Source organism: Elephantulus edwardii, unplaced genomic scaffold (genome assembly GCF_000299155.1).
Source record: "Elephantulus edwardii isolate Elephantulus edwardi_28Jun2011 unplaced genomic scaffold, EleEdw1.0 scaffold00022, whole genome shotgun sequence".
NCBI classification, from domain to species: Eukaryota; Metazoa; Chordata; class Mammalia; order Macroscelidea; family Macroscelididae; genus Elephantulus; species Elephantulus edwardii.
In genome coordinates this window covers 22973733-22987216 of record NW_006399772.1, presented here as the reverse complement: position 1 = coordinate 22987216, position 13484 = coordinate 22973733, and the positions used below count along the sequence as shown (strand labels likewise).

At 38.2% G+C, this 13484-nt stretch overlaps 1 protein-coding gene across 1 annotated transcript; it reads right to left on the bottom strand.

Annotated features, from left to right (window-relative positions):
* Positions 1-2005: 2005 nt before the first annotated feature.
* On the bottom strand, positions 2006-12899 carry ANKRD7 (ankyrin repeat domain 7). The gene is made up of 6 exons (XM_006882699.1): positions 12658-12899; positions 10506-10620; positions 10176-10349; positions 8239-8345; positions 5002-5139; positions 2006-2090 (listed from the first exon to the last, which is right to left on the bottom strand). Exons 1-6 carry the CDS (start codon positions 12897-12899, stop codon positions 2006-2008), a joined length of 861 nt encoding a protein of 286 aa, XP_006882761.1.
* Positions 12900-13484: the final 585 nt, after the last annotated feature.

Here is a 13484-nt window from a genome sequence, read left to right as displayed (position 1 = left end):
CTTCAAACAAGTAGTTGCTAAAATTGCCATGAAGGTTCATGTAACTTCTCTTTCAAAACAGATTTTATTAATTCAAGGAAGCAACAAAGGATTTGCAGAAATGAGGTTATATATCTAGAAAACAAATTATATTTGTAATGTCTTCATTATTGTTTGTATATTTTTGGTCCTAAATGTAAGTCTTAAATTTTATCCCTTAGCTACTAAGATTCTAAGTTAGCATTGATATTTCTGCACTTTATACAGTTTTTGTATTGAATGCTAGCAGGTTAAGATGCCATTGAGCCTCTTCTCATCAGTAGGGACCCACAAACAGCAGAACAAAACAGTGCCTACCACTGTGTCACCCTCAGAATCACTGCCGTGATCGAGTTCATTGTTGGAGTCACTTCACCGACCGGTAAAGTTACACTTATTTATTTATGGGCCATTCATTATTCCATTTAGTTCTTTATGGACCATCTTGGTGAAAGTCTTTCCCTTCTTTGTCCATCCTCTACTTTACCATCATGATATCCTTAGCCTACTTAGATAATCCCCTCTGATGCTGGCAGAAAACCAACATGACATATTGGTGCCCAGTCAGAAGGAGTTGCTCTGTTGATCCAAAATCTCTTTGATGGTTTTAATCCACCAGTGGTTCCAGGGGAGAAAGATGAGCAATCTCCTCCCATGTCATTGGAGGAGAAAACCTGCTGGAGTGTCAGCTATGAGTCAATTCCAACATGATGGCAATGAGAGTTAATGAGTCATCTCTTTAATATTTCTTTATCTAAATGTAACTGGGAACCCTGGTTGTGCAGTGTAGGAGGGTCCAGTACTTGGATAAGGGCATCGTATTTGAAAGTTGGAGGGTCAGTGAAGGAGGGAATGGATTGATACAGTGACTAGCAGTAGGCTCAAGTGTGTTGGAGATGATGAGAATGGCACACGGAACAGCAGGCTTCAGATGCATTACTCACAGGGCTGCTATGAGTAGTAGGTAACTCAACAGCACTTAGCAACAATCACCAACAAGTTGGTGGTTTGAATCTACTAGCTTCCTGACAGAAGATGGGCAGAGCAGTGCTTGTATCTCAGTTTCAGAAACCTGCTATGAATCGGATCTGATGGTTTGACATCTAACTGGTTATGTTTCTCCACAGAATCTTTACTAAAGCATCATTTTTCACAGACATTCTGTTACTTTAAATTTTGTGAAATAAAATAGTATGTATTCATCTGACATACTTTGGACATGTTGTAAGGAGGGACAGGCCCTTGGAGAGGGACATCATGCTTGGGAGGGTGGAGGGACAGCCTAGGAGGGGAAGACCCTCTATGAGATGGATTGATTCGGTGACTGGGGTGGTCGGGATGGGTGTGTCAGAGGCAGTGCAATTGGCACAGGATAGAGCAGGGTTTAGGGCTGTTGTACATAGGGTCGCTATGAGTCATAAGCGACTCTATGGCACATAACAACAATAGTAATCTGAAGCATAAATATTAAAAGTTGGTAATATTCTTACACCTACTGAAATCTCTCTATATAAGCACATTTTTTAATCTTTTTTTAATAACTATTTAAGATATTGGAGCTTTGGTGGTCCAGTAGTAAGAATCTGAGCTGCAATCCCAAAGGCACACAGTTTGAATCTACCATGGAAGAAGAATGTGCAATCTTCTCTTTTCTTTATATTTTCAATCTCCTCTGAAAACTCACTGGAGGGTCAGCCATGAGTTGGTTCTAACTCAACACCACACAACACCAATACAGAGATTATAGGTAACGTGGAGCTCTCGCGGGGTTGTCCTCTACATTTTCGGTCAACACAGTTTCAGTCCATTCTAATAACATTGGTCTTAAGTGTTTTTAAAAATATCTGTCTTTACAAAATAGAGGGGAAACATCTCACAATTTGCATAGTAATTAAGAAAAATATCTCCCTTCTTTTAAAAAAAGTAAAAATAACAAGAAGAAAAACTACATGTTTATATTTTCTTACCTTCTTTTGGATAACCTGGCTCACATAGAGTGCTCAAGTTGTGGTTCCAAAAAAGACGTCTCTTTCTCTTTTTCCTTCCCATAGTTTGCCATTAATTGATAAAATCTATCCATAAAAGAAAGTACATATGAATTCTGATATTCACAAAGATTAAATAAAACCTATAATTATTAATAAAAACGTCAGATGTTGACCAATGGTTTCTCAGGTATGTGTCGCTGGTCTCGATGATCTCAAGGCTTCTCTTGACCACCACCTGTTTATAGAAGACATCATATAAGCAGCTTACACACTTTCAAAGGCTGAGCTACTAGAAAACTGATGAAAGTTAAGGGTCTTGCATTTGCCAGGGTTCTTATGAGGACCCTGAAACAGGGTCTACCATTGCATTCACACAATAAGCATCTGTCTCTTCTATTATTTCTTCCTCTCTAATTTCCCTTTGGAAGGGGTAAGTATTGGAGTAGCCACAGACATGTTATGTTTTTAATTTTACATTATTTTTTCTGAAAAGCAATCTTCCCAATTGGGGGGGAGGGCACAGTAATAACCAAAACACCAAAACTACAACAAAGCACCTGGATATGATTCCACCTAATTTTTTTGCCTCTTTTATTATTAATTATTATTATTATATTATTCATTTTAATGAACATTTACAGAGACTTTGGATTTCCATTCATTCATTGTTGCACTTTTCTCCCTGCCCATTCCTACCCCCCACCCCAGTTTGCTCTTCTCTTTGAAAAGTAAAAGAAAAATTCTTTCATTGTTATGCAATCCCTCCCTTCAAGTCCACTCCACTGTGCAACCTTTGCTCCGGACTCCTGCCATGACAATAATACCTAACCACATATCCCTTTTAAACAGTTCTCTCCCTCATCTGTTTCAATGCAGTAGACATTATTTACCCCATCTTAAAGGCTTGTTGTTGTGTACTGTCAAGTCGGAACCGACCCACAGCTGACCCTCCAGTGGGTTTTCAGAGGCAGTTAATTGTATGGAAGGAGATTGCCCATCCTTCTCCTGTAGAGCAGCTGGTAGCCTCGAACTATGTGTTTTCAGGATTGTAAGCAGGAGCGGTATCCACTTCCTAAATAACATGCCTCCGGAAATTCTATGAACGTTGATAAATGTTAATAGTTGTAGAGGGGCTTCGGGCCTTTTTGTTCATAGGGGTGTTATGAGTCGTGCTCAACTCAAGGCAGTCAGCAACATTCTTAAAGGCAACAGTAGATTATAGATTGTATGGTCAGAGAAGGGAAGAGATACATGGACCCTTGCTTGAAAAAGTCTATTGAATACTTGTTTCAACATTTGTTCATTGGAGAGCAACATGTAAACATTAAAGAGCATTTTTTTTAATTTGCATTAGGTTTTCTATTTAAGAAGTAGAAAAATCAATTTATAGTCTGTAAATCATAATATGAATAAGAGATATTAATTCACAAGAATATTATTCCCATATGTAATATTATTACTGTTAGATATATATATAAAAAAAAAAAAAAGCGTGAGGGCGCAGGGGTGAGAAAAAGAAACTGGTTCCAAGAAACAGACAGGTGGTTTATTGTGTGGTCTGAGAGGGCTGCCAAGGGACAGGACCAAAATGGCTCCCAGACAGTCGGGGGTGGGGGGTGGGAGGTACTGGGGGGGTGGAGTCCTTCTTATAGAGGTCCCAGGGAGGACTAAGATGGTATTTCTTGGAATTTGGGTTGTTAATTAAATTAGCTTTGGGCTATTTTGATCAGGGCAGCCTCTTATCAGGATTTATTGTCTGGTCTTGTCTTTGATATAACCAGCTTAGATGTTTTCAGGTTTCTTGGGAAGTGATCAAGCTTAGGGCAGAGGGGGAAACTGCCATATTCTTCCTTCAATCACAATGTTAAATAATATTTTAGGTTACTATATAATACTCATATCATTATTTTAATTTTTTTAGCATTTTTCACTGTATCTTATAAAATTAAAAGATGTTATACTATTAGAATACGACATTATTTTGATGATGATGATAAAAATCATGCTTTTTTATTTTGCAAAAAGTAGTTTTTCAAGTACCTGACTACATGTTTATCTGCTATTTTGCCAAGGTTTTGGATCTATTTTAGAAAGATTAAATGGACAAATTGTAAAGCTAATGATCAGAAGAAACAGAAAAATAGAATATATCAGATTCCCAAATCATTGCCCATAATCAATAAATTACTGTCTCTCTTCAATAAAAAAAAGATTTAAAGAGTTAAAAATGTTACTGAGTTAAAAATGTGCTGCTGAATACACAGTACATCCAGATATTAAAATGAACAGACATATTTATATATCTTTGACTGTCTTGATTTGGAGATGATCAACGTGGCATGGATTGAGAATACTTACAGAAAACAATTAACATGCAGCCAGAACTCGATGTTATGAAGAGGATTGCATTAGCTAAGAATATACTGAGTGAGAATTAATAAAGGAAAAGGACTGAACACCAAAAAAAACCCCAAATATTTGAAGATGATAAGATCAAGGGGTTTTTTTTCATGTTAGAGAAGAAAGAAAATGCACAGAGGTAAAAGGATGAAGATAGAATAGTATCTTGGAAAGAGAGAAAACAGATTATGTCAAAAGGAAAGACTGATCAACAGAGTGAACAAGAAAGAAAATGGATTTTAAAATATGCATTCAGTTATTAACTAAGATGTGTCCGGGAACGTTAGCAAAGGCAGTTTTAGTGGAACATAAGAGTCTTTGCTCTTCCCATGAGGTTCAACAAGTGAGGCAATGAGGGAGAAATTAGGACTGTTCCCTCTGTTGTCTGCTCCAAATGACATGTTTGGGTTAAAAATTCAACTGTGTTAATTTATACAGAACACATCTCTGTATTTGTGTGCTCAAGGAAATTCAAGAAAGGAAATATTCCCACAGAACAAATGGCTGCCCATAAAAAAACAAAGCAAACAGAAAAACCCATCTTTTATGTACTATTGTCAAAATATACGAGGAGATTTCATACACTAACACTTACATAGTAAAACCATTAAAAGAAGCATAGTCCTCAGCGGTGAATCCATAAATATCTTTGCAGGACAGGTCCACATCATGCTGAAGGATAAGGTTAACTACACTTGTTGGTTCCTCACTGAGAGCAATCATAAGGGCTGTTCTAAAGCAGGAGATATAAACAAATGTCGATTTATGGACCACAACGTGTATACTTTTAAAAAGTCAATCTCAGTTCGCATTCATTGGCTCTCCATCAGGAAGAACCACAGTGAGAATGTAAAAGTAGGGCAAATCTACTCAAAAACATGCACCCTTCACAGACTTAATGATCTAGAATACTGAAGAAGCAGCTAGTTTAATAGTTTTCAATTGCTCTTTTTTTTTTTTTGAGACCTAGTATTTTTAAGAAGATGACTCAAAACACAATAGAGGTCATCTTACCCCAGTAACAATAGCAAAGTTCAACAGAGCAGCAAACAACAAATGCTGGAGGGGTTGTGGAGAAATGGGAAGCTTTATTTACTGTTGGTGGGAGTGTAAAATGGTGCAACCATTCTGGAAGGTAGTATGATGCTTTCTCAGAAAGTTAGAAAAAGAAATACCATTTGACCCAGCAATTGCACTACTGGGAATATACCCTAAAGAAACTAGAACTGCCACCCAAGAAGCTTTATGCACGCCCATGTTTCTTGTTGTGGTTTCCACAATAACAAAGATATAATGGAAGCAATTCAAGTGCCCATCAACAAATGAATAGATAGAGAAGCTGTGGTGTTTTCACACAATGAAATACTACACAGCACTGAAAAACAAGAAACTCAAAGAACATTCTACAAAATGGGTGACCCTGGAGGACATTATGTGGAATGAAATATCTCAGTCACAAAAGGACAAATACTGCATAATGTCACTGTTATAAAACAGGGCTGACATGGGGGGTGGGGAAAAACTAGGAAAACGGGATAAATAAAGAAACATTGTGTTTAAATAGATGAGATAAAGAGCTGTCTAAAATAAATATATGATTAGGTATTATTTGCTTGACAACAGTCCAGAAAAAGAGGTGCATAGCAAAGTGGACTGGGAGGGGGCAAGGGGGAGAGGGAGAAAACTGTGCAACAATGAAAGAATCTTTTTAAAGAGAAAAGCAAACTGGGAGGTTAGGGAGGAAAATGTGCAACAGTGAATGAATGGAAATCCAAGTTTTCTGTAAACTTTCATTAAAATATCAATTAAAAAATTTAAAAAAAAAAATCACAACAAAACACCCCATCACTATGGAGTGAAGAACCTGAGGCTTTGGGCTGCTCACCTTAACTTCAATAGTTAACATTTGAGATGAAGAAATTGGGCTTCTGTATAAAACTGTAATGTTTTAAAAATAATAACAGTTTATCAGTTTGGTCCTATGCTTTATTTTCACAGAAAGAAAACCAGATTTTAAGGGTCTATTTAATTTGTTCAAAATCATAACACAATAAAGTATTTTCTAATATCAAATATATATGTACATATGTGTGTATATATATGTATATACATGTGTGTATATGTATGTATATGTGTATATATGTGTGTGTATATATATGCATCTGTGTGTGTGTGTGTGTGTGTGTGTGTGTGGTAAGAAGCTGTGCTGCATTCCTGAAGGCATGTGGTTAGAGTCTACCAACCGCTCCACTGGAGAGTGAGCTACAGGTTGGTTCCGACTCAATGGTATACAACAACAACAACAAAATACATACATAAATACACATGTCGAGATATACAGATATATACAGACATACATATGTATCAGAGATGATAAAGAAGTTCAGCCTGAAGCTCGAACACGCCTAAGAAGCAAGATTGGTGTAGCATCACCTCACATACTATGCGCATGCTTCAAGATAAGACTGAGGCTAACATGCTTGCTAGATGGTCAGTAAAAAGGAGAAAGACTTTCAAAACGATGGGTTGATACAATGGCTCTAACAATGGACTCGAGCACAGCAGTGCATCAAGATGGCATAGGATCTGGTAATGTTGTTACATTGTACATACAGTCTACATGCAGCCCACTTCAACAGTTGTTGGTATGTGCCATCAAGTCAGAAACAACCCACAGATGACCCTCTGGCAGGTTCTCAGAGGTAGTTAATTGTATAATAGGAGACTGTACATCCTTCTTCTGTGGAGTAGCTGGTGGATTTGAACCATATACCTTTGGGATTATAGTGCAGCTTCTTACCACTAAGCCACCAGAGCTTCCTATTTATATAATAGATATATTAATTCTTCAAATTGTTTGCTGAACAAATCATAGGAGAAGCTATATGAAGAACTATATGAAGAACAATGTGGTGTCAGGGTATCAGGATTGGGGGAAATCTCATCAATAATCTGTGTTGTGCAGATGACACAATCTTGCTTGCTGAAAGTGAAGAGGATTTGAAAGTATGTACTATACAGAAGATCAAAGACTGCAGCCTTCAATATTAACTACATTCTGACATCAAGAAAACAAAACTCCTCACCACTGACAACATTATGCTAGATGGATAAAAAGCTGAAGTTGTCAATGACTTTATTTTACTTGGATACACAAACACCCAAGTAGCAGTAGTCAAGAAATAAAACAATATGTTGCATTTGGAAAATCTGCTGTCCGGGACATCTCCAATGTCCAAGAGTAACAATACCAATTTAAAGAGCAAGCTGTGCCTGATCCAAGACTAAGATGTGTTCATTCCAAGTCTAGCCAATTACTTTCTCTGTGTCTGAAAGCTGGACAATGAAAACTGATGGCAAAAGAAGAGCCAATGCCTTTGAGTTGTGGTCTTGGAGAGGGGTCCTGACTAGCCCTTGGACTGCTCACAGAACAAACAACTATGTCTTAGAGCAAGTGCAGCCAGGGTGCTCCTTAAAGGGAAGGATGGTGAAATTTAATCTCATATACTTTACGCATGGTGTTAGGAGGGTCCAGTCCTGGGAAAAGGACATTATGCTGGGGAACGTGGAGAATCAAAAAAAGAGAAGAAGAACCCCAACAAGACAGACTGACACAGTGACTATAATAATGGGTTTGGCACAGCACAGGGCGAGTTTCAGATCTGCTGTTTGTAGGGTCACTATGAGTCATAGGTGACTTGATGGCACCTAACATATTTATATTTATATATATGTGTATATATATATATATATATATATATATATATATATATATGACATACATATATATTACATACTTTTATGCTATCTCATTTAGCTTCATTAATTATACCTTTGAAAGTTATCTGAAGCATTCACATCTGCCCCTCTGTTCAGAAGAAATTCTACCATGTCTGCATTATTTTCAGTAATAGCAAGTAAAAGGGGAGTATATCCATCCTAAGAAAATATTTGAAAATGGTTATACAAGATACTATTCCAACATTTTATGAATTTTAGACTTAAATCAATTTATTAAAAAAAAATTTGCTCATAAGAAACTTTAGAATCACATCTTAGTTAAAAAGTAAACTTAAGAAGTTATCTTAAATTTAGGTAAAAACCAAGAAAACAAATTGGAGTTGAGTTCATCAGAAAATGAAAAATGAAGGTTTCTATGTCCCTAAGATTAATTTAAATTGTTATTTAAGAGAAATATGTACTTACTAAGTGATGAAAATACCATATTTAATATATACTATCCTACTGGAGAAGACAAAAATTCTCACCACTGGACCAATTGGCAGCATCAGGATGGATGGTGAAGAGATTGAGATTGTTAACAACTTTGGTCTGCTTGGCTACACTGTCAGCACTCTTGGCACCAGTATCCAGGAAATCAAAAAACGTATTGCGATGGGAAAGTCTGCTGTTAGGGACCTCTCCAGGGTACTGAAGAGCATGGTATCACTCTGGAGATTAAGGTGCGTCTGATACAGGTTATGGTCTTTGCAATCACTTGTTATGCATCAGAGAGTTGGACAAGGACTAAGGAGGATAGATGGAGAATTGATGCCTTTGAGCTGTGGTGCTGGAGAAGAGTATTGAATGTACCCTGGACTGCCAAGAAAACAGATTCATCCTTGAGAGGGTTAAACCAGGCTGCTCCTTGGAGGCAAGGATTCTGAGGCTTTGTCTGACATAATTTGGACATGTTGTAAGGAGGCACTGGTCCTTGGAGAGGGACATCATGCTTGGGAGGGTGGAGGGATGGCACAGAAGGGGAAGACCCTCGATGAGATGGATTGATTCAGTGACTGGGGTAATCGGGATGGGTGTGTCAGAGGCAGTGAGATTGGCACAGAATAGAGCAGGATTTAGGGCTGTTGTACATAGGGTCGCTATGAGTAGCAAGCGACTCGACGGCACATAACAACAACATCTTACTGGAGGGTCAACCATGGGTCAGTTGCAACTCAACTGTATTCAACAACTATCAATTCAGTGTATAATATTAACACAATTGAGTTTCCATAGTGTTTTATTTAAGTATCCAGGGCTGGTACTTACTTTGTACTATTATGTAAACAAAATATTATTGAATAGTGCTAAAACACTTAAAATCCAAAAAAATAAGTAGTAATGGTTCCTCATAACATCTTAGTAGAACATGTATATTTTTAGTATAATTATTTTCTAATTCAACTCAATTCTTATCATTATTTGTGAACATTTAAATATTAATATAAATTAAGTAAAAAAGAGTAGTCTTTATGTTTTTGTCATTGTTATTGAGTAGTGTCAAGTTGGGACTGACCCATAGCTGTCCCTCCAGGGGGTTTTCAGAGGCAGTAAACTGTGCAGGAGGAGATTGCCCACCCTTCTCCTGCAGAGAAGCTGGTGGATTCCAACTTCATGCCTTTCGGATTGTAACACAGCTTCTTACCATTGGGCCACCAGAGCTCCCACCTTGTCATTGCTGTTGTTGTTGTTGTTAAGTGCCCATGTATAAAACAATCAAATATTTCTCATTCAATTAAGTAATTTAGACAGATAATATGTCACTTTAGACAGTTTGGAAGTTGATATAATACAATTCCAAATGAAGTAAAGACTGTTTTAAAAGGAAAACCTTAATGATTTTTAAGTAGTTTCATTCATCTCTTCTTCCCACAAATTTTACTCTTAAAAAACTCATTTTTTTTACATAACTTATGATTTAATGATACAAATCATCTGCAATGATTATCTTCTTCAGCTGTTTTTTAAAATAGAGAAACAGAAGGCTACCTTATTTTGAGCTTCAAGATTGGCCTTGTGTTCAAGCAACTTCTGTACTAATGCAATGCTTTGACCACACACAGCATAGTGAAGGGCAGTATTGCAATCACTATCTGTGAGATTTGGGTCTGCACCATGCTTTAGAAGAAGAATAGCACAAGTTTCGTTTTGACATTGCACAGCCTGTCAATATAAAATGGGTAAATGAGTAACTAAATATTTAGGATATATGGCATTCATGTTTAAAGTATGAAAATAAAGTATGGAAATCCACACTAGGTAAAATCTCAAACACATCCCAAATACAAGAACAGTTGAACAGAGAAACTTGGAACACACCTTAATCAGCGGAGACCTGTTTTCTCTGTCCTGGACATTTATTTTGCATTGTTTCTCGAGTAAGAGAAACACAATATTTGAATATCCATTAGCACAGGCCAGATGCAAAGGTGTTCTATGTTAATATAAAAAACCACAAAGTTAGGGATATTTCTTAGCTGGAGAAGTTACTTATTGTATTCCAAATTAAACCAGATCATACTTTGTTAAGTGTTCTTATTTATATTTACACAGAATTTAAATTATCATTACTTTTTAGTAAATTAAAAAGACAATGCAAATGCTTTGGATGTCAAATATTAAGTTTCACTTTAAGGAGGATTTGACAACAATGATGTGGAAAATATTTTTTTTTATTTTTTCAAACACCAGAAAGCCAACTGGGCCTTGAGATGGATGATAGGATGAGATAGATATCCCATCAAATGTAGTAGCAATCTCCCAAAACTGAGATATATTTACTATGTAACAGGAGGAGGATATTGCCTATATTCAACTACATGCCGTTCCCAATTCTGTATCTCACTCTTTTTGTCCACCTATTAATGTTGCCTTTTATATCAGACAAATGAGCACAAAAGAACACTCAAGTATTGTCTCAACTGTAGATTTCAATTTAATGCACTTCATTATATTTTACTTTTTAAGGAAGCCAACTTTTTATTATATATATATATATATCTTAAATAAAGCCAAGAAACATCATTGTTGAATCAGATAGAATATAAAGAAGAATCATGAAGGGCTCTTGTCCTCCAGCTTAACTCATTGGAAGAATTGTTATATCATTTATAGAAAGAGCAGGTCTAAAGAGAATTTATAAGACTTTTGTTTTACAACTTATTTTGAGATGTCTACACAGTGCTGTTCTGGAACAAGTGACTCTCACAAGTCATATGTTAAATTCTCAGAAACTATTTTCCCATTTAACACCTGATTGCGAATGCCAAATTGGCAAGAGAATTAAGTTTATGACCTTTATGAAGTGATTCAGTGAAGTGGTGTGGGAAGAAAATAGACTACTTTGTATGAAAAGAAAAAGAGAAAACCACCAGAAAATTGAACAGAAATCTTCATTGTAAATAAAAATTTCTAGTTATCAAATTATGAAGAAAAAGGATTCCCTGTATGCCCTGGGATTTGCAAAGTTTACCCAGAAGATTTTAAGGCTGCTACAATGACTAGGGAGGATAGAAGGAGAATTGACGCCTTTGAGCTGTGGTGCTGGAGAAGAATATTGAATGTACCATGGACTGCCAAGAAAACAAACAGAGTCATCCTAGAGAGGGTTAAACCAGGCTGCTCCTTGGAGGCAAGGATTCTGGGGCTTTGTCTGACATACTTTGGACATGTTGTAAGGAGAGACAGGCCTTTAGAGAGGGACATCATGCTGGGTAGAGTAGAAGGACAGCGCAGGAGGGGAAGACCCTCTATGAGGTGGATTGATTCAGTGACTGGGGTAATCAGGATGGGTGCGTCAGAGGCAATGAGATTGGCACAGGATAGAGCAGGGTTTAGGGCTGTTGCACATAGTGTCGCTATGAGTCGCAAACGACTCGACGGCACATAAAAACAACAACAACAACATGGTACATATTTTCTGGTATTAAAGCCAGCATGTAACTTCATTTCTCAAAATAAAAATAAATTAAAAAAGAGTGTTTTTTTTTCAAGTAAAGGGTTACGAATACAATTTTTGCAGTTAAAGAAAATCTTTGTAAGTAGTCCACATTAGCACTGTGACTTGGTAAAAAAGCAGAGCTCTAGATGGCTCCCTATGCGTTTGCTCGTTAATTTTTCAGTAATGACCAATCTTGAGGTAGCTGGGGAAAATGAACATCAAAGAACAAAGAGCATGATGGGAAAAGGGACAAAACCCTGGCAAGAAAGGTGGTAAGAGTGGACAAAATTGGGAGGTAAGGGAGCATTTAAACCTCAAATATTCATGAAATCACCTCAAAAAGAAAAAGCTACAACTTGGCTTGTGCCCTGGTAGAATCGGTAACCAGGCAACCTCTCAGCTCAGAGAACCTGGAGTAAAAACCAGGAGCAGGATGGTCTGCCCGTGAGCTGCTTCTCCTTGAGGGTCTAGGGACCCCTGCGTCCCCCTTGCACTGTCTCTCTTGGCTCACTGGTCCCCTGCTCTGTCCACCTGTGTTCTCGGTCACGCATGTTCACATCATGTTTCCTGCGCTCAAGGCACTTCTGCACTTTCTCCACATTCCCAACCGAAGTCGCTTTATGAAGTTTCCTTAAATCTCTATTCCGCAGTTTGTAGCCCGGCTGGGCTAGGAGCTGAGAGCTAGAGGCAGCGCGGGCCGGGTCTAGCTGAAGGTCAGAGGAGCTGCGGCGAGGTTCGTCCCTCCAGAGCCAGGGGCTGAAAAGCTTCTTCATGGTGGCGCATCTGGGGGGCCTCGGGATGCCTCAGACCACACAGCTGCCTCCTGACAACCTGCACGCCCCTCCCTGGCCACCCAATTTGAGGACTTCTCAGACCAGGTTCTTGCCCAGGCGCATGGCTGCTGAAAGCAGAGGCAGGAAGCTTGAAGGGCCAGCAGCTGCACCAGGGTCTCAGTTGCCTGGTAACATCAAGTGCGTCATCGTTATCGCCCTGTGACCTGGTTCCGGGCCATTAATTCTAGGTTCTCACCTGCAGGCTACCCATTGGTTCTCTGACCTTTGAATGGAAACCCTTCGTTGTTAAGGGCCTTCAAGTCAAGCCCGTGAACAGCCATTCTGAACCCTTCCCTGTCCTGCCACCCTCTTGATCTCTGTCACACGCAAGCCCACTGATGCAGTCAATATGTAGATCCGTCTCAATAAGGATCTTCCTCTCTTTCCCCGACCCTTTCTTTACCTTTCACAGCACGATGTCTCTTTTCCAAGGTCTGGTCCCTCCTGATAACATACCCAAGGTGTGTGAGACAAAGTTCCACCATCCTTGCCTCTAAGGAAAAGCTTGGTTGCATTTCCTTCAAG

Excerpts from the sequence above, each read along its gene's own strand:
- ANKRD7 (XM_006882699.1), bottom strand. The coding sequence starts at position 12,899 with ATGAAGAAGCTTTTCAGCCCCTGGCTCTGGAGGGACGAACCTCGCCGC. Across the intron at positions 8,346-10,175 it reads ATCTTGAAGCTCAAAATAAG|GATGGATATACTCCCCTTTT; the intron begins GTAGCCTTCTGT and ends ATATTTTCTTAG. Across the intron at positions 2,091-5,001 it reads TCTTTTAATGGTTTTACTAT|ATTTTATCAATTAATGGCAA; the intron begins GTAAGTGTTAGT and ends TTTTATGGATAG.